Source organism: Eumetopias jubatus, unplaced genomic scaffold, assembly GCF_037043125.1.
Source record: "Eumetopias jubatus isolate StellerSeaLion01/CBP00866 unplaced genomic scaffold, mEumJub1_p1.0 scaffold_5, whole genome shotgun sequence".
Classification (NCBI taxonomy): Eukaryota; Metazoa; Chordata; class Mammalia; order Carnivora; family Otariidae; genus Eumetopias; species Eumetopias jubatus.
Genome location: NW_028274811.1, coordinates 25,280,703 through 25,301,590, shown reverse-complemented (window position 1 = coordinate 25,301,590; position 20,888 = coordinate 25,280,703). Strand labels below are relative to the sequence as shown.

The 20,888-nt window shown below is 37.7% G+C and overlaps 1 protein-coding gene across 12 annotated transcripts in view; it reads left to right on the top strand.

Moving 5' to 3' along the window:
- RAPGEF6 (Rap guanine nucleotide exchange factor 6) overlaps positions 1-20,888 on the top strand; it is a 209,555-nt gene that overhangs the window by 114,261 nt on the left and 74,406 nt on the right. For all 12 annotated transcript variants that reach the window (XM_028103455.2, XM_028103454.2, XM_088023257.1 and 9 more), the window contains 4 exons: positions 3,875-4,039; positions 6,892-6,999; positions 9,324-9,527; positions 12,183-12,291. In XM_028103455.2, coding sequence (XP_027959256.1) covers positions 3,875-4,039; positions 6,892-6,999; positions 9,324-9,527; positions 12,183-12,291 — 586 coding nt within the window. The remainder of the gene's footprint in view (positions 1-3,874; positions 4,040-6,891; positions 7,000-9,323; positions 9,528-12,182; positions 12,292-20,888) is intronic.

The following is a 20,888-nucleotide window of genomic DNA, read 5'->3' as shown; positions in this document are numbered from 1 at the left end:
CAGTTGTTAAGCGTCTGCCTTCGGCTCAGGTCATGATCCCAGGAGCCCCACATCAGGCTCCGTGCTGTGCGGGAAGTTTGCTTCTCCCTCTCCCACTCCCCCTGCTTGTGTTCCCTCTCTCTCTGTCCCTCTCTGTCAAATAGATAAATTAAAATCTTTAAAAAAAAAAAAAGAAAGGACTAATCACAAAAGTGTGAAAGTGATAGATGAAGATGCATAGTGCTTACTGGATATTTATGGCATTGAAATAGGCATTATCTTCTCTGAACCTCAGTTTTCTTATCTGAAAATGATATAACAGGGCTTTATTAGGACTAAATGAATAAACCAAAAGCCTTAGCACATTGTAGAGTCTGAATATTAAACCCCATACTCTTTTCTGTAGCTCCCTCTCCCCTACCCTTTGTCCACTTGCCCCCTTGTCTCCCTCCTCTCCCTCCCCCAATACCCTGTCTCTTGGAAGATCTCTAGATTGTAAAATAGAGGAATTATAGTTGAAATAGAGGAAATAAAAACGTATAACCATTTCTCTTTTCAGCCTAGTCTTGGTTGCAAAATAAGTAAATGTGTTATTATTCACTACAAATGCATGAACTTATTAAATAATGTGAAGGACTGATGTCAGATTCATTTTTCCTCAGGAGTCAGGCTATTCTGCAACACTTTTTCTTTTCCTAAACTGATAAATATAAGCTTTATATGTAGAAAAGATGAACATATGGGTGGATTGCCATAGACTATCTTTTTATGGGGGTTCATGTTTTTTTTAATTCTTTAAATAATTACAACCTTAGATAATAGTTGCAAGAACAGTATTGAGCTCCCTCACTCAGAATCCCTAACTGCTCGTTAGCATTTCACTGTGTTTTCTCCATTGTCAGCAATCTTTCTCTGAGTCATTTGAGAACAATCTGGAAGCCTGATGCATCACATCTGAATATTCCATTGTGTATTTCCTAAAAACAACACTCTCCAACACCATGGAACCCTTCAAGTTGGGAAATAAAAATTGATACAGTACAACCATTCAGCCCACAGACCCTATTTAGATTTTCACCGACTATCCCAGCAATGGCTTTGTCCTTTCTCATCCAGCATCTCACCCAGGAACAGTTCATATTCTCAGCAGTTATAAAGAATACACACCTTTTATTCTGTAGTGTCATCCTCAGTGTGGATCTTTCCAATGTTTCCTCATGAGCAGACACAAGTCATGCTTTTCTGGCAGGAATTCCACAGAAATGATATCCTATTCTTCTCTGTGCATCATATCAGGGAGCATGTAATGTCAACCTGTCCCACCAGTGGTGAAATCTACCTTAATCATCTGGTCATGTTGATGTCTGTCACATTCGTTCACTGTCAAGTCACCATTATACCCTTTGTAATTGTTAAGTGTTTGGAGGAGAGATGTTTTGACATAGTGTCAGTAAATCCTGCTAACTTCTGTCCTCCACTCTTCCATTGACTCCTGCCTAAAATGAATTCCCCCCCTTTTTTTTTACATTTGTTATCTTTTTCTCTAAGGATGAAAATTATCTTTTCCCCCATCAACTCAGTTATTCTGGCATGGATTTGTGTGTTGTACTCTCTCACCATCATTGTTGTTCCAGTGGTCAGGTTGTCCCAGATTTGGCCAATGGGACTTTCATAAGGCTGACTCCTATATCCTTTTGACATGTCCCCATCATGTTTTGAGAGCTTTCCTATTATCTGGCAAAACAAGATGTTCAGGCTCATCTTGTGCTTTTCCTGTTCCAGCTTTGGAATCAGCCCTTTCTCCAGCGTGCCCTAGATCCTCCTAATGGAGAATAGCATTTAAAAACTAAGATCTTTGGGGAGCCTGGCTGGCTGAGTTGGTGGAGCATGTGACTCTTGATCTTAGGGTTGTGGGTTTGAGCCTCAATTGGGTGGAGAGATTACATAAAAATAAAATCTTTTAGGGACGCCTGGGTGGCTCAGTTGGTTAAGCGTCTGCTTTCAGCTCAGGTCATGATCCCAGGATCCCGGGATCGAGCCCTGAGTCAGGCTCCCTGCTCAGTGGGCAGTTTGTTTCTCCCCCTCCCTTTGCCCCCTCCCACTGTGTCTTTCTGTCTTTCTGTCTCTCTCTCTCTCTCTCTCTCTCTCATGCTCTCTTGCTCACTCTCTCAAATAAATGAATAAAATCTTTAAAAAAAACCAACAGCAACCACCCAAGATCTTGGCACTTAGTCTTTCATTCCTAGTTAGGTGTCATTGCTTTTAGAACCTCTGATCAGACACAGCAAGGAAAGATGTATATTTACTATATAGTGTATTTATATTAAATGTATACTTACAGTTAATGCATATGCATATATAACTTTGTATATGTCTCCATCTATTTATAATAATCATGAGTTCATACGAGGATACCCAGTTCCAGTGCTGTACCACAGTTTTTCCTCTCCTTTCTCTTTTCATATTTGTAAATGCCTTCTCCTGCTGTGACTCTTGTTATGCTCTGTGTATGTACTTACTTGCTCATTGTAACCAGTCTCTATCATGCCAGTGTCACCATTCCAGTCATCTCCCTTGCCTGCCAACTCTGCTCACCCTGTCTCCCAGAATCCTACCTTGTTGGGTACTGGTGAGCCCCTTGGTGACATGCCTCTGCATGACTATGGGGCTCACCTTTAAATATAGTTTTGAATATATGGCTTAGTGTCTACAGATATCCTGCCCCAGTGATTTAGCTAGTCAGAATAATAAACTTTCTTTAACATACTGATCAGTTCCTTCCCCGACTTAACTATACATAAATCTAAGAACCAGATTTAAATACCTCAACTCAAGATTGGCCTTTGAAAGTTAAGCCCAATTTGGTACTCTTTGACTTAGATTGTTTTGGAGGGTGGAAGAATAGGAATGACCTGTGGTTGCCTTGTCCCTTAAATATGTTATATGAGAAACCTTACTTTGACTTCCTTCTAGAGAAATGATTTATATACCTTTTTTTAAGTAAATTCTTAGATAACATTATTAGTATTGATGTATGTTTACCATACGGTTATTCTCACCAGTGAAATTGTTTGGGTGAATTGAAATTTGAGGTTATGTACAACAGTTGGTTTTTATATTTGGTTTAACATCTGGTTTATCTTTACATTTGTTCTGTACACACTTTTGAAAAGGCTGCAAAGGTAATAAATTTTAACATTGATTCAGAAGCCTAAAGCAGAGCCGTAGATAAATGTTGTTTACATTCCTTTTTATAAATCTGGAGACAGGCAAGCAGTTAAAACTGAATTAATGAAAAACTATATATAGAACTTCTGGTTCCTCTCAAGATGGTGAACTAGCATGGAGAAACTATAGAAAAAGAAACTTCTTTTCTAGGAAGTAAAAACAACAAAACACACTGTCTTGAACTGGTACGTTGTTCCTATAGCCTGGGGTAGAAGAGATTTGAGGATGATTAAATTTAGAGGAAAGGTTTTTGTTTTGTTTTGTTTTGCTTTGTTTTGTTTTTTAAGTTTAACTCTGACTTACTCCATCTGGTGGCTTAAGATGTCATTCCCACCCCCACCCCCACCCCAGTTGTAGAAAAAGGCCAGAACAGGGGTAAATCACTGAATTTCAAAAGCCCTGCTAGGATAAAATGACAATTAAAAGCGCTAAAACTGAGTAAATGCTGGTGGGTATTTTCATCCTCTGTCTGTTCTCTCTTTCAACCTCTGGGTGCTGGTGGATTGCAGCCTGTACAGACTACCTTCTCCCACTGCTAAGTATTTTAACAGTGAAACTCTGCTTTGACGAATTGTGTAATAGAGTGACTACAAAGGCAAGTAATCAGTAGAGTGGTTTCCTCGGCTATTTGTTTCTTTTATGATCTTTTCTATCCTTGGATTTTTAGGCAACACCTGAGCGTCTCATTATGCATTTAATAGAAGAACATTCTATTGTGGACCCAACTTATATAGAAGATTTCCTACTAACTTACAGGACATTTCTTCCAAGTCCTTTGGATGTTGGGATCAAACTACTGGAATGGTTTAAAATCGACAACTTACGGGATAAGGTTGGTTTTATAAATATGAAGGGCATGGAAGTGATTTTAACCTATAAATTTTATTCATAAAACCTTTTACAGTTGATAAATATTTATTTTGATAACAAAATTTACTTCACCTAAAAAACATAGCTCTACTTAGTTACTTTTGTGGAAAAAAGCATGTTAAAAAGTGGATATAAGTCTTTAAAGTTAATAACTGAAATAGTCTGTGGTATAGCTATAAACTCAGAAAACATGAGAGCTGCATAAGAGTGTTTTTGAACTTTATCAAAATGTTTGTTTCTGAAGGAGATCAGTAAAACACTTAAAACTTAGTAGTTTAGAAAGAATATTCACCAAGTAAATTATTTTCAGGGGAGCGTAGATTGTTTGTAAGCCCCCAAATAAAAATATGTTGATTTTTGAGTTAAAGACTTCATAATCATTTTACAACAATTAGTCTTTTAGATCCTAATATCTCTCTGTTGTGACTTATTTTAAATCTACATTTGAGTATTTTTTTTTTTTTGCATTAAACATCGTTTGCTATTTTAAATCATCTTACCTTATTTCACAGTGTGTACATTCAGTGGAAAGAGTAGCAATACCTCAGCAAATTGGTAGGAAGTTACTTATTTTAAGAAAAATAAAAGTAGGGTCATAATTGCTTGGTATGTCTTTCTGAGTTAAATCTTTTTTTAAATTATGAACATATAATGTATTATTTGTTTCAGGGGTACAGGTGTGTGATTCATCAGTCTTAAACAATACACAGCGCTCACCACAACACATACCCTCCCCAGTGTCCATCATCTGAGTCTTAAAAGAAATAATTAGATGTACCTGGACTCTGGAATTCCATTGTTTAGGAAACTAAAGTGTTTTAAACTACAGACTTGCCTCCCCACCCCCTTTGGAGTTATGTGTAGTTACTTGAGTTCCTGAGGAGATAAAGGTATGCTGAAGAATGAGCAAAAATATGAGTGAGGGACAACTAGATATCCACATGCAAAAGAATGAAATTGGACCATCACCTTACCCCATATACAAAATTAACTCAGAATGAGTCAGAGACCCTAAATACAGGAGCTAAGACTATAAAACTCTTAAAAGAAGAGGTTAAAAAATCATGACCTTCTTAAACTTTTTTGTATTCATATGTATTGTTTAAATCTTTACAATGACATGTGCTGTTTTTACAAAAATAAAATCTTTTATTTTAAAACTTAAGAAAAACCATGACCTTGGATTTGAGATATGCTATCCAAAGCACAAACAACAAAGGACAAAAAACAGATAAGTTAAACTTCATCAAAATTAAAGCCTTAAATTGAAAGAAAAGACAACAAGTGGAATGGGAGAAATATATTTGCAAATCTTATATCTGATAAGGGTCTAGTATCCAGAATGTATAAAGAACCCTTGCAGTTCAACAGCAAAAAGAGAACACAACGTAAAAATGTGTTTGCTAGCCATTTATATATCTTCTTTGGAAAATAACCTATTCAAGCCTTTTGTCCAAGACTGTTTTCCAAAGAAGATATATAAATGGCTAGCAAACACATGAAAAAGATGTTCAACACCATTATTCATAGGGAAATGCAAATCAAAACCACAGTGAGATTCTCCTTCACACCCACTAGGATGGCTTTTAAAAAGGAAAGGAAGTAACAAGCATTGCCAAAGATATGGATGTGGAGAAAATGGAATTCCCATACATTGTTGGTAGTAATGTAAAATATTATAGCTGCTCTGGAAAACAGTTCGGCATTTCTTCAAAAAGTAAAACTTAGAATTACCAGATAGCCCCACAGTTCTCCTCCTAGGTATTTATCCATAAGAACTGAAAACAGGTATGCAAACAGAAACTTAGATACAGATGTTCATAGCACTACTGACAATAGCCAACAGGTAGAGACCACCCAAATGTCCATAAACTGGTGGATGGGTAATAAACTGTGGTATAGCCATGTAATGAAATGTTACTCAGCCATAAAAGGGAAAAGTAGTACAAGCTGCAATATGGATGAACCTTGAAAACATAATGCTAAGTGAAAGAAGCCAGACACGAGAGGTCACATTTTGTATGAAATATCCAACATAGGCAAAATACACAGAGACAGAAAAGCATATTAGTGGCTGCTTGGAGAGAGGGCAGAAAGTGAGGTGGCTCCGTAATCGGAATGGGGTTTTCTTTTGGGGTGATAAAAATGTTCTGGAACTAGGGAGTGGTGATAGTTGTACACCATTGTGAATGTGCTAAATGCCACTGAGCTGTACACCTTAAAGTGTTTTAAATGGTGGCTTTTATGTGTATTCTACCACAGTTTAAAAAATATGTAACTTAAATTACTTCCATTGTTATGTGCATGATTCAGTTCAGCTTCCATTAACTTTTCTGTTAATCTGTGACGCAAAGTAAGCAAATCACTTTACAGCTTTGAAAAGTCACAGTATAATGAAGTAAGTTCAGATGTGCTTATGTTAGGACTTGGTTAAACATGTGCTTGGCTATATAAACACTTTTGATACGATTGCCTCCCCTTAGAAGCTCACGTTTTAGGATACTGTCTGAGGTATACATTCTATGTACTTCTTACAGCTTAGCATGCAGGTTTATGGTGGGTTTTTTGTTTTGTTTTGTTTTTTCACGAGGGTACAGTCTTGGCGCTCTCTGTTGCTTGTGTCCCCCAGGAAACAAAAGGTCAAAATAAACCATGCCTCTCTGTAAGAATGAACCTTTTGCATGCGGGATAGGGGGTGAAGGGATTAGCCATGAAGTTCCATTCCCCCTCAGTTCTTGGACATGCTTTTGGAATATATTTCTGCAGAAAGAATGCCTCTCATAACTGTATGCTCCCTCCTTCATGTTTCCACAGGTAACACGGATTGTGTTATTATGGGTAAATAATCATTTTAATGATTTTGAAGGTGATCCTGCTATGACTCGATTTCTGGAAGAATTTGAAAAAAATCTGGAAGATACAGTAAGACTCAAAAGAATTTATCTTCTTCAAGGTTTAGGGATTTTCCTCATCCCCAAATAACAGCAACTCAGAACAACGTTTATCTTCTGTGTCTTGAATGTCTGCTCTGAGAACTCCACATTTATATTCTAGATTCTGCTCATTCTCTGCCACTAACCCAAGGGAAAATCTGGCTTCCTCCTGACTCTTCTGTTTTCGTTTTAAGACTAATGAGAATGCTATCTGCAGTCACCCAAGCTTATGAACTCTGGTGTATATGTGGGCCCCTTCTCTCTTTTCCTTGAATTCCCTGACCCAGGTGTTCATTCGTTGCTAAAGGCACCTAAGTTACTAATTGTTGCAGTACACATATTCCCTATAGTCCCTTTCTCTCTGCCATTCCTTTTTTACTCCCCATTTAAGTCCTCATTTCATCATGCCTCATCTGTTGTAATAGCTAGCTAATTTTAGTTCTGGTATTTTTTCTAGTCCATTTTATGTGGCCAAAGATTGTTTTTAAACTATAAATGAGAATGAATACTTCTCTTTGTCAGTAAACTAAAGCATCTCCTACCAAAGTAATTCCTCATCCATATTCAGGTTCCTCACTGTAGGTGAGTCTTTTTCAGTCTTTTTATCTGTGCCCCCTTGATTTTAACCAACCAGATTATTTTATATTTACCAGTTCTCAGGTTTGAATTCTTTTCTTCTAGTGTTGCTATTTGAACTCTATGCAACTTTCAAGGCCTATTTTATGTATCAGTGCTACATTAGGCATTCTGAGTCTCCCTTCTGCATCTGATTTCACTTGTTCTAAATATACAACACCTAAGATAATCCGCTCAAGGTCCTCTTAACTTTCACAGTTGCTATTTATAATTCCATTTACTCTGTCACATAAAAACTTTGAATTGCAACTGGATTTATGTCCTCCAACCAACTTGAAATTTTAGGAAGTAAATTAATAATCAGCTCTGGAGTTAGTTTGCCTGAATTAACATTTAAATTATACCACTTGTTAGACATGTAAACTTGGACAAGTAGCCCAGCCCTTTATGCAATTGTCTTTTTAAGTTAGTAGCCCCTAGTTTCTGGGGATTGTTATAGGATTATAATGAGCTAATGAATGTAACAGTCGGGGGGAAAAAAAACCTGGCACATTGCAAATGCCCAAGAACCATTGCTGTTACTCAGTGTAAGTGGATAGAGTTGAAAAAAGGACACATAGGCAGATTTCTGTCCGTTCCCTTACCTCTGAGTTTCTATAGCCTTCTCAGCAGCCCTTCGGCTCTGTGCAAAATGGGAAGAATGAATAGAGACAGGGGAACTTGATTAAGAGGCTGTAGAAGCTTACTACCATCATTTGGATTTTCCAATGCTGGCTGTACAGATATTTACGGGCTAATGGAAAATAGATATTGCCTTACAATCATGGGATTTCTTTTTTGATAATCATTCAGTCATCAGGGCGCCTGGGTGGCTCAGATGGTTAAGCGTCTGCCTTCAGCTCAGGTCATGATCCCAGGGTCCTGGTATCGAGTCCCGCATCAGGCTCCCTGCTCCTTGGGAGCCTGCTTCTCCCTCTGCCCCTCTCTCTCTCTCTCTTTCTCTCTCGCTCTGTCTCTCATGAATAAATAAATAAAATCTTTAAAAAAAAAAATCATTCAGTCATCAGGTATTTATTCAGTTCTACTTTATACTTCCAGGGTGTTGGGAGTATAGGATCAGAACAGGTGTAAGGCTTGGCCGCTGTCCTGAAGAAACTTTAGCTGCTTTTTATAGGCGTGAGATTTACACATACTATGCTATTTGATAAGAGTTGAATATTAAATTGGTATTAAAATCTGAAAGTGAGAATATTACTAAGGTTAAGAAAGATCTAAAATAATATAGGAATAATATACCCAGAGACGTAGTAGGGACTTGAATGTATTTTTCAGTATGACTGTATTCAGAAAGGTGGTTCAGGTCTTTTAAGGTTTTAAATGAAGGTTTATAAAGATTCTGGATTTATGTAATAGCCAGGAGATGAGCAAGGTAGGAAAGTTCAGGCCATAAGAAGTAACGTTTTGTCTTCCCTCTCTAAATGAGACATCATTTTAAACTCTTTTCTAACCTGTGATTATCGAGCAGTTTTTAAAAAATTGTATTGCAAGGTCATCTTCTTGACAGTGCTCTGGGGTGGAAGTTTTCCCTCCTTCAGTTTTATTTACACTGGCTTACATGTTCTTTACTCTGTATTTCATCAAGGTAACTCAGATTCTAATAATTTTAGGTGATTTTTAAAAGCCTATAGGAATAGATACATAAATTTATGTACATTATACCCTTTTTTACTTTTTTAGAAAATGAATGGTCATCTCCGGTTATTGAATATTGCCTGTGCTGCAAAGGCCAAATGGAGACAGGTGGTGCTGCAAAAGGCTTCCCGGGAGTCCCCTCTACATTTCAGCCTTAACGGAGGGAGTGAGAAGGGGTTTGGTATTTTTGTTGAAGGAGTAGAACCTAGTAGCAAAGCTGCTGATGCTGGACTGAAACGTGGTGATCAGGTAAGTAAATAACCACCCACGTGAATTAAAACCTTTTTGGAAGTAATATGTCTGTTGCTTTTTTTCACATGTGATATTTCTTCAAGTAAGCATGATCAACTTAAGGAAATTCAAATAAAAATTAAAATGAGGGGTGCCTGGGTGGCTCAGTCGGTTAAGTGTCTGCCTTCACCTGAGGTTGTGATCTCGGGGTCCAGGGATCGAATCTCTGCTCGGTAGGGAGTCTGTTTCTCCCTCTACCCGCCCCCCCACCTGTGCTTGTTGCTCGTGTGCATGCTCTCTCTCTCAAATAAATGAAATCTTTACAAATAAAAAAATAAAAATTTAAATGTAAGTGGCCAAAGATTACCATAAATGATGGTTTCAGCTTAAATAGTGTTCATCTGGTAACAGACCTACATCCATAAGCAGAGGAAGCCAGGTGAGCGACTAGGAGAAAGGAGACACTAGGAAGAAGTTGGTGGGGATTTATTCTCTCCATTAAGACTTCAGGTAGCTGTAGAGCGAGCAGTGTATTCCCAGATGTGATTCCTGACAACCTTGTTACTTAAAAATGTAATTCCTAAGCCCACCTCGGTTCTATTAATCGTACTAGTCACATTCTCCAGAGATGAGCTCTAGGAATCTGTATTTTTAACACAGCTCTCTAGGTGATTCTCAGGCACACCAAAGAGCAGTTTTTCAAGTTCAGGTGAATCACTTGGGAAGGTTATGTTTTCCCATTTTAAAATTCTATTAGTTCATTTACTCATTTAGAATGTAGCTTTATTTTACTTTTAACCATACTAATGCACTTTCCTCTTAAAATAATGAATGCATTCACATTATAAAAAGTTCTACACTGCAGAGCAGGGTTCTCAACCAGGAGTGATTTTCTCCCTCAGGAAACATTTGGCATGTCTGGAGATATTTTTGATTCTCATGACCTAGGGGTTGCTACTAGCATCTAGTGGATAGAGGCCAAGGATGCTGCTGAGCAGCCTACAACATGCTGCAACAGCGCATCCCTCACAGTAAAGAGTTATCCAGCCCAAATATCAAAGGGGTTAAGAAACTGATTTAGAGTTATAATGATCCCCTTCTTCCCCTAAGGGAAATTTTTAAAAATAAAGATTTCTGGGCCTAACTCTGCTCTAGTCATTGAGAATATCTAGTAGCTAGAATTCTAGAGTTAGTGTATTTATTGTTCTAGTATTTTATTTTAAATACATTTAAGCATCTCATTCTTCACAGAAAACCATGAAATCAAATGATTTCACTCTTGAGAGAAAATTTATCAGCTTTTTACTTCTTTCCTCAGTTCTTTAAAATAACAGTTATTTTAAAATTATCTGAAATTTTAGATTAGCTATTAAGTCATTTTTAACATTGTTTATCTTCTTTTAAGAATACTTTTGACATTTGCATTAAGTTTCGTGAGTTTTATCACTAACAACTGTGTAGACATTTATAACTGTCTCACTGATTTCATTGATCACCTCCATTTCATCTATGCCCTGTGTCTCCATTATTGTGCTTCATTTCACAGTTGTCTTCTAGTACTACTGGTACCTTTTCTAGTACTTTTCTCAGAAAGGGCCAAATAGGTACTATAGTTTTATGTGTCCTTGCATGTCTGATAATGCTCTTGTTCAGTGTAGTATAATATTCTTTGGTCAGTTATTTTTTCCCTGAGAACTTTAATGTTAGAGAAAAGTATCACATTATTTTAGTATGGCCCAAGAGAAGTCCAAGCCAATCTTTATTTTTCTTTTCTAGCTTTGTTTGTCCCACTACCCACTACTGCACAGTGATGCTTACAGATTGTTCTCTGTCCTTGGAATTCAAAATTTTCATTGGGCTGTGTTAAGTCTCTTTATTATCTTTTCATGGTACTAGATGAACCAGTTTAGTATGTAGACTCGAGACTTTTTTCAACCCTGAATTTTACTTCTGTGATTTTTTTTTTTCTTTTCATGGTATTTTGCTTCTTAATCTTTCTTTTATCCTGTTGGAATCATTGTGTCAATCCTTCATATCTGTCCTCTACGGTCCTTTTCTTTTTTTTTTTTTATTATGTTTATCTCTTAATCCTTTTTTGTTAGAACTAGTATTTTTTAAGAAACTTTATGTATGGTTTTGAGGTACAGCCAAGTTTGGGAAGCCCTGCTGTGAAGGTTGAGCCGTGTCATGTGGAAGAACTCATCACAGTGGTGCTTTTTGCTTGACTTGCTGGTTCATTCATTGTCAGGAAATACATAGATGTATTCAGAGTATCACTTTCGAATGAGTTATCTCTCTTAAATGCAGTAAATTTGCATTTAGAAAATTTCAATAAAATTTGTGCATATATACACAGGCACTAATTTTTATCATCTGATCTGACATTAAAATTTTTCCTTCCTATATAAGCCATACTGTGTTTTTTTTTTTAAAGTCTTTAATATGATCTTAGAGGGAATGCACTTTCAAAAAATGTTTTCAGTAGATATTTGAGGAAATACAATAAAGAGAAAAAAAATTAAGTAATAACCCCACTTCTCACAGAGATAACCATTGTTCACATAAGGTGGGTGCATTTTGTTCAAGTTTCATTTTTTTCACCATTAAACTTAAGGTTGCAGAAGTAACTAATATTTTTGTCGTAATTTATATTTTACAAATGTTTTTCTCAAGATAATGGAAGTAAATGGACAAAACTTTGAAAATATTACATTTGTGAAGGCCCTTGAAATTTTAAGGAATAATACTCATCTTGCACTTACTGTGAAGACCAACATTTTTGGTGAGTTTTGTTGTAAAAACAGGCTTGTTTTTTGGTTTGTTTGGTAATAAAGAAAAAAATAACAATGTAAACAGGTTCTCTCTGCGCTCTTAGATAAACATTTTTAGGATCCTTAAAATTGAGATATGGTACTATGTATTCTAGAATTTTCATTTTTCATTATTTGTATTATTTTGATGTCTTAGAAATAAGATTTAAAATAGGTGTAGAAGTATGTTCAGTTAGTCATTTATGAAATGTCTTCTGGGGAGGTATTATGTACTTTGCTGGGAGGCACAGTGAGTGAAACTTAGAATGATCTGAATGAAGCATAAAAGTCATAGTCGTTTATTTCCCCTGCTAATGTGCACATCATAGTACTGCTAAAGTTTTAACTGCCTTTTTGAAATAAAATATGAATGCTAGATTAGCTGTTTCGTGAAAATGAATTGAGTAAAACAATCAATGAACTCCAGATTTTTAATAATGGTGTACTCTACCTTTCTATTTAAAATGCTGATTACTGTGTCTGCAGTGCGTTTTGATCATGCTTCTGTTTGAATGAAGCAAAGACTAAGCTTGTACTTGCATTTTGTTTTCTTTTAGGGAAGACTTACTGTAACTTCGTTTCATTAGATACCAGAGGATATTCTCTGAAATTCTGAGAAGGGCAACAATAAAAACAGTATAATTGAAAATTATCAAAGAAAATTTAAGGGTCTTTATGAAGTAAGGGGGAAAAATTCGTATAGGTCGTTTCGGTTGCAATTTGAAACTAGGAGTTGAATTTAAAAGCTGTGCCTATGGAAAAGGAAGTGTGTTTTATTTTTTCACTTTGACTCCTCCTTATACTGCACTTAGTCATAGTGAAAAATGAAACATTTGGTATTTTTCCTCTTTTCACTTGAGTCTTTTCTACTGAATTATATCCTCTTAAATCTGATACATAACTGTCTATTTGCAGTTTCTCAATACTATACTTTTTAGTGTAAAATAAGTAAGCCTTCACAGTTTCTGGATTTCTTGAGTTTGTACTAGTATCTAGAAACAAAACTTGTGGGTTAAATTTAAAAAATTCTGATTTTGTAAAATAGGAAAGCAGAGCTTGCTCTGACACTTAGAGCAAATGATTCTCCAAGCTTGACTTTCTCCAGCTGTATTTCATAAGGCTCTTATACGGATCAAACACCTTTAACTTTTTGTGCCAGCACGTAATAATTAATAACTGGTATCAACTATTATGTATAAAAACATAGAGATAGTAAATTTGGTGGTTAATACCATGACCCCTGGAAGACAGAAAAAGGAGATATGAAGGATATAAAAGGCAAGGAAGCCACAACCTTAGAACTCCTTGAGTGGTGAGAAACAATTGCCCTGCAGAACTCTAGATTGGATGTGGCACAGGGTAGGCGTTATGTGGTACTGCAAAAGGGGCCCGTGTCCTCAACACCTTGTTCCTTATCCTAGGCAAAGTATGGTCAGTGACTTTTACCCCAAACAAAACACCTAAGAGTATCTCAAAGGAATATTAATAAAACATTTGTAGAAATGGAGCATTTTAGTCTGGATGTCATACCTGGAATAAAGTCCTAGTAACTCTGGCATTACAGTGAAGAAAGGTTGCACAGTTAGGTCGTCCTATACAGAACTCACAGTCAGAACACCTGCAAATAGGAGAGGTCCCTGGGTGGCTCAGTCAGTTAAGTGTCTGCCTTCAGCTCAGGTCATGATCCCTGGGTCCCGGGATCGAGTCCCACATTGGGCTCCCTGCTTAGTGGGGAGTCTGCTTGTTGCTTTCCTCTGCTACTTCCTCTGCTTGTGTGTGTGTGCGCATGCGTCCATGTGTGCACACTCTCTCTCTTTCTCAAAATCTTTTTAAAAGAAAGCAAGAGAGAGAAAGAAACACCTACAATTAGGAAAGCTGGCCAGAAGACAGATTTGTTTAGATGATACCAGAGCAAATCATATTTGGTCATTTTGTGTTAATTAAAACTGATAGCCAGGCATAGGAGAATCAGAATCATTGAGGAAGCATGGTGGGGAACCTAATAAGTAAGCTTACAGATTCTGGAGAAAATAGTTAAGAGAGAAGAAAAACATTTCCAGAACTGTGCTCAGAGAGATTTAAAAATTCATCTCTTAAAACAAGAACAGGGTATTAGGAAAAAAGGAACAGTCCCTGAGAAAGAAATAACTCAGAGTGACTTAAAACATGGCAGCAAAGACAAAAACATTCAGTAGAGGGAGTAGGTAATAAAGTTGAGGAAGTCTCCCAGACTATAGAACAACAATAAATAGCATTGAGCATTATTGCAGGAAATCTGAAAGAAAATGTGGAGAATAAAGTATTCATGCAGCAGTAGTAGAGACTATCCCAGAGTGAAAGAAGGATGTGACTCTTCTAATTCAAAGGTCCACCTAAACTCTGTGCAGAATGAATTAAAGAAACTTGTTTTAACATTCTGTTTCCAGTATTGACTGAGAACAACCAGGAAAGTTAGATAAATATAAAAAGTAGCTACGACAAAGTATAAAAATTCAAGAAGAGAGCTAAGAACTACCTGACACAGAACAGAGAGAGAATCAGACCAGAAAGAGGTGAACTGAAGCTGTGTGTGCTCTGGGACATTCACCAGTACAGAAAAGCACCCAAGAGACAGCCTTTTTGGGTAATGGACTCCCAGGAAAAGACTAAAGAGTTGGAATCCTGCAGTTGCTAGGAGAACAAAGTCTGCATGTGTTACATCCCTTCCCCCCTCACTGAAACTGTACCCCAAAAGGATGTCTTTTTTCCCATGGACATTTTCAGTCCATAGATTGTAGCTGAGAAAAGGAACTGCTGGATAAAATATCAGAGGCTTCTAGTTTAGAGAGCCCACCAGGGCCAGACCACTCTCACATAACAGCGTTTATTGAGGATTGGGACCTTGAACGGCTAACTCTGAAGTGGATGTAGGCTGTACTCTAAGCAGCTCAGAAGGACCTCAAGTTTTGGCCATGTCTCTAGCCATGGACATCAGGTGCCTGGCAAAAGAACATAAAAATCCTCTTTTGAGGATTCTGGCAGTAACCTCTTATTTGTAAAAATAATTTTTCAAGTACAGAGTCAAGCAAACAATCAAAGATTGTGAGGCTCTCTTAAAAGTCAGTGTAATCGGGGCGCCTGGGTGGCTCAGTTGGTTAAGCGACTGCCTTCGGCTCAGGTCATGATCCTGGAGTCCCGAGATCAAGTCCCACATCGGGCTCCCTGCTCGGCGGGGAGTCTGCTTCTCCCTCTGACCCTCCTCCCTCTCGTGCTCACTATCTCTCATTCTCTCTCTCTCAAATAAATAAAATCTTTAAAAAAAAAAAAAAAGTCAGTGTAATCCACAACCAACAGAGACAGAACTAGAGGAGCTCCAGAATATCAAACACAGACTATGAGGTAACTGTCTTATATCTGTGAAGATAAAAATCAAATTAAGGGTTCCATTTACAGGTGAGATGGAGTAAACACATGCCACCCTTTATTTCCCCACTAAGCCCAAAAATAAAACCTGGCCAGAATCGTGATCCACCCACTGAAGAACTTGAAAAATTCAAAGTCCCACTACCAGCAGTGAATTAATCCTTTTTTTTTTTTTAAATCCAGTATCCCCTGAGCTGGCAAGCTGAAACCTGGATGTGTACAAACCAATAAGGATTCAGGAAAAAGCTGATTTGAGGAGTGAGAAAAGGAATTCCCACAGTTTTTTTTCCCCCCCTTTTTTTCTCCATTCTGTCAGGCCTCAGCCGCCAAGTAATCCAGTAGCATTGACAGTAGCCTGCAACACAAGGCTGCACAAGCCAGAATTCTGAGGAAGGGGAACCTTCTTCACCCTTTAGTGGAGCTGTGGCTCCAAGAAGGCAAGGCCAACTTCATTGTTGTTTTCCCACACTCTCTCTGTCCTCCTCTTCCTTGGCCCCTAAAGTGCTACAGTGGGCAGTTTATTAGTTTATTTCTAGAGGACTGAAAAGGTTAATCTAAGGATAGTAGGTTGATAACTGAGATGGAGGAAGGAGACAACCCATAAAGTTTATGAGATCCTGGGCTCACCTCCATCCTTTGTGTGCATGGATGTGATCCTACTTAGCATACCAGAGACTTGGAGAACTGACAGGCCAGTAGACACACCTCTGCCCACAAAGCAGACAGATGGAGATAGCATTCCAAAGCTTTCCAAACTGAACATGGGAACCACAGCCCACAGAAGGCTAAACAAAGATAGCATCATGTTCCATAACTTATAAACAGGACTCAGAGCAATTTTAACTATAACAAGGATCCCTTAGTACAAGTCTCTTTATTTTGTTTGGGCTTGGTGGAACTTTTGAATTTGTGCATTGATGTCTCATCACTTTAGAAGTTTTGTGGCCATTAATGACTTGAGATACTGCCTTTGCTACTATGTCTTCTTTCCATGTGAGAGATCATTTACTTATGTGTTAAAAGATCTGTGTCCCATGCATCTCTTAGAGTCTGTTCTGTTCTTTCCATTTTTTTCCCCTACTTGGGCTTCAGTTTGGATATTTTCTAATGACCTACGTTTAAGCAAAGTTTTCCTGTTTTCTTCTGTGTCCAGTCTGCTGTTGAATACATGCAGTGAGCTTAATTTTAGATAATTTTTTAGTTCTAGAATTCCCATTTGAATCTCTTTTATAAATTCCAGTTCTCTGTTGTACCATGTCTTCATTTTATCTCTTCCCTATATTTTCTTTATTTATAATGGTTATTACAAAACTCTGTGTGTTAATTCCAAAATTGGGTTTTTATTCTCTGTGCCCCCCCTTCCCAGTTATCATTTTGTCTTACAATTTTTTTTTTTTTTTGGTGTGCTGTACTTAGTATATAAAGAAACCTAAGCAAGTAGGAAAATATTTTTTCATAGAAAGGATTTGCCATTTCCTCTGGTTAAGCATATAAGGAAGGTAAGGGGAATTGGGCTGGGTGAGGCTGGGTTACAAAATTACTTAAAATGTATCCAGGTTTCAAACTGAGAGTGAGATTTGTCATGTGCTTGATGCAGGCCCCATCTCTAATGGAACTTTGTCTCTGAGCTCAGAGAGATTGTGGGAAATTGTACTCTGCTTTGTCAGCCTTGTCCTGGTACCCTCACCCCCAATCTCTACCTAAGGCATGGCTTTTGGTTCAGAGTCTGGTGGCTTTTTGTCTTTTTTTTGTTTAAGTTCAGCCCTTCAGAAATTTTGAGCTTTGCTTTTGAGCCTCCCTCCCCAAGCAGGTAAATACGTCATGTGTTTGTTGCACATCCATCCCTGTTGTGTGACTTTGTCTCCTAAGTACCGTGAGACTATACAAAATTTCCAACCAGTCCCCAGCCTCCTGCATTGTTTTTTTTTTTTTTTTTGTTTTTGTTTTTTGTTTTTTGTTTTTATATATTTATTTGAGAGAGAGAATGAGATATAGAGAGCACATGAGAGGGGGGAGGGTCAGAGGGAGAAGCAGACTCCCTGCCGAGCAGGGAGCCCGATGCGGGACTCGATCCCGGGACTCCAGGATCATGACCTGAGCCGAAGGCAGTCGCTTAACCAACTGAGCCACCCAGGCGCCCCTCCTGCATTGTTTTAAGAGTAGTTATGTCCCATGGAGGAAGGCAGCACTGCTTTGGGGCTTCTTTGTATTCCAGTTTTTAGGCCAGTACTTGAAGCCCTTAGAAATTATTTTTCCTCTAGTAGAGCCCCTCTACCTCATTGCCACTTCGTGTTTAGAGAAGAAAACAACAGGCAATCTCAGTTGACCATGTTCTTGCCTTGGACTTTTACCTCATCTGTTCCTCTTAGCTTTCACAGCTTTCTGACATCTTTGAAAAATCTCACCACTCAGATAATTATTAGCATTTTAATGTTTTAATAAAAGTAATACATGTGTATGTTTTGAAAATTAAAACATTAAAGAAAGGTATACAGTGGACCCTACTGTGTATAGTATTCTGGATCTTTGCACAGGACTTGATAAAGATTTATTTCTTGTGAATTGTTGAATAGAAATCTATTGCAGTATTACTATAATCTGTTGAGCTAATGTGATATTGATGGGTGTTTTAGGTTGTTTCCAGTTTTTGCTATTTATAGTGTTGAAATAAAAATCTTTTGTACTTTTATGCTTATGTAGATATACCTGTAAGATAAATTTCTCATAGTGGAATTAATTTTGACAGTACTGCACTTTGACTTTCCAAAAGTTTATCCCAATCTACACATACTTTTATTTACCATTGTATAAGAATGACTCTGCAGTGGGTATAATCAACTTTATGGTTATTGATGCACATCTTTTAATTTAATTTAATTTTATTATGTTTGTCACCATATAATACATCACCACTTTTTGATGCAGTGATCCACGATTCATTGTTTTCGTACAACACCCAGTGCTCCATGCAGTACGTGCCCTCCTTAGTACCCATCACCGGGCTGACCCATCCCCCACCCCCCTCCCCTCTAAAACCCTCAGTTTGTTTCTCAGAGTCCATAGTCTCTCATGGTTCGTCTCTCCCTCCGATTTTCCCTCCTTCCTTTCTCCCTTCCTTCTCCTAATGTCCTCCATGCTATTCCTTATGTTCTACAAATAAGTGAAACCATATGATAATTGACTTTCTCTGCTTGACTTATTTCACTTACCATAATCCCCTCCAGTCCCATCCATGTTGGTGTAAAAGTTGGGTATTCATCCTTTCTGATGGCTGAGTAATATTCCATTGTATATATGGAACACATCTTCTTTATCCGTTCATCTGTTGAAGGGCATCTCGCCTCTTTCCACAGTTTGGCTATCGCGGACATTGCTGCTATGAACATTGGGGTGCATATGGCCATTTTCACTACATCTGTGTCTTTGGGGTAAATGCCAAGTAGTGCAATTGCTGGGTCATAGGGTAGCTCTATTTTTAATTTTTTGAGGAATCTCCACACTGTTTTCCAAAGTGACTGTACCAACTTACATTCCCACCAACAGTGTAAGAGGGCTCCCCTTTCTCCACAACCTCTCCAACATTTGTCGTTTCTTGCCTTGTCAGTTTTTGCCATTCTTACGGTGTAAGGTGGTGTCTCAGTGTGGTTTTGATTTGAATTTCCCTGAGGGCTAATGATGAACATTTTTTCATGTGTCTGTTAGCCATTTGTATGTCTTCTTTGGAGAAGTGTCTGTTCATGTCTTCTGCCCATTTTTTGACTTGATTATTTGCTTTTTGGGTGTTGAGTTTGAGAAGTTCTTTAGAGATCTTGGATACCAGCCCTTTATCTGTAGTGTCATTTGCAAATATCTTCTCCCATTCTGTGGGTTACCACTTTGTTGACTGTTTCCTTTGCTGTGCAGAAGCTTTTTATCTTGATAAAGTCCCAAAAGTTCATTTTTGCTTTTGTTTCACTAGCCTTTGGAGATGTATCTTGAAAGAAGTTGCTGTGGCCAGTGTCAAAGAGGTTACTGCCTATGTTCTCCTCTAGGATTTTGATGGATTCCTGTCTCATATTGTGGTCTTTCATCGTTTTGAGTTTATTTTTGTGTGTGATGTTAGAGAATGGTCAAGTTTCATTCTTCTGTGTATAGCTGTCCAATTTTCCCATCACCATTTATTGAAGAGGCTTTTTTCCATTGCATATTTTTTCCTCCTTTGTCAAAGATTATTTGACCATAGAGTGAGGGTCCAAATCTGAGCTCTCTATTCTGTTCCATTGGTCCTTATGTCTGTTTTTGTGCCATGCTGTCTTGGTGATCACTGCTTTGTAATATAGCTTGAAATCGGGTAGTGTGATGTCCCTGGCTCTGTTTTTCTTTTTCAACATTTCCTTGGCGATTCGGGGTGTTTTCTGATTCCATACAAATTTTAGGATTGTTTGTTCCAGCACTTTGAAAAATGTCATTGGAATTTTGATTGGGATGGCGTTGAAGGTATAGATTGCTCTGGGTAGCATAGACATTTTAACAATGTTTATTCTTCTGATCCATGAGCATGGAATGTTTTTCCATCTTTTTGTGTCTTCTTCAATTTCTTTCATGAGTGTCTGTAGTTCCTAGAGTCTAGATCCTTTACCTCTTTGGTTAGGTTTATTCCAAGGTATCTTATGGTTTTTGATGCTATTGTAAATAGAATTGTTTCTCTCATTTCTCTTTCTACAGTTGCATTGTTAGTGTATAAGAAAGCAACTGATTTCTGTGCATTGATTTTGTAGCCTGCCACATTACTGAATTGCTGTATGAGTTCTAGTAATTTGGGGGTGGAGTCTTTTGGGTTTTCCCCATAAAGTATCATGTCATCTGCGAAGAGAGAGAGTTTGACGACTTCTTTGCCAATTTGAATACCTTTTATTTCTTTATGTTGTCTGATTGCTGTTGCTAGGACTTCTAGTACTATGTTGAACAATAGTGGTGAGAGTGGACATCCTTGTTATGTTCCTGATCTTAAGGGAAAGGCTCTCAGCTTTTCCCCATTGAGGATGGTATTCGCTGTGGGTTTTTCATAGATGGATTTTATGAACTTGAGGAATGTTCCCTCCATCCCTGTACTCTGAAGAGTTTTAATCAGGAAAGGATGCTGTATTTTGTCAAATGCTTTTTCTGCATCAATTGAGAGGACCATATG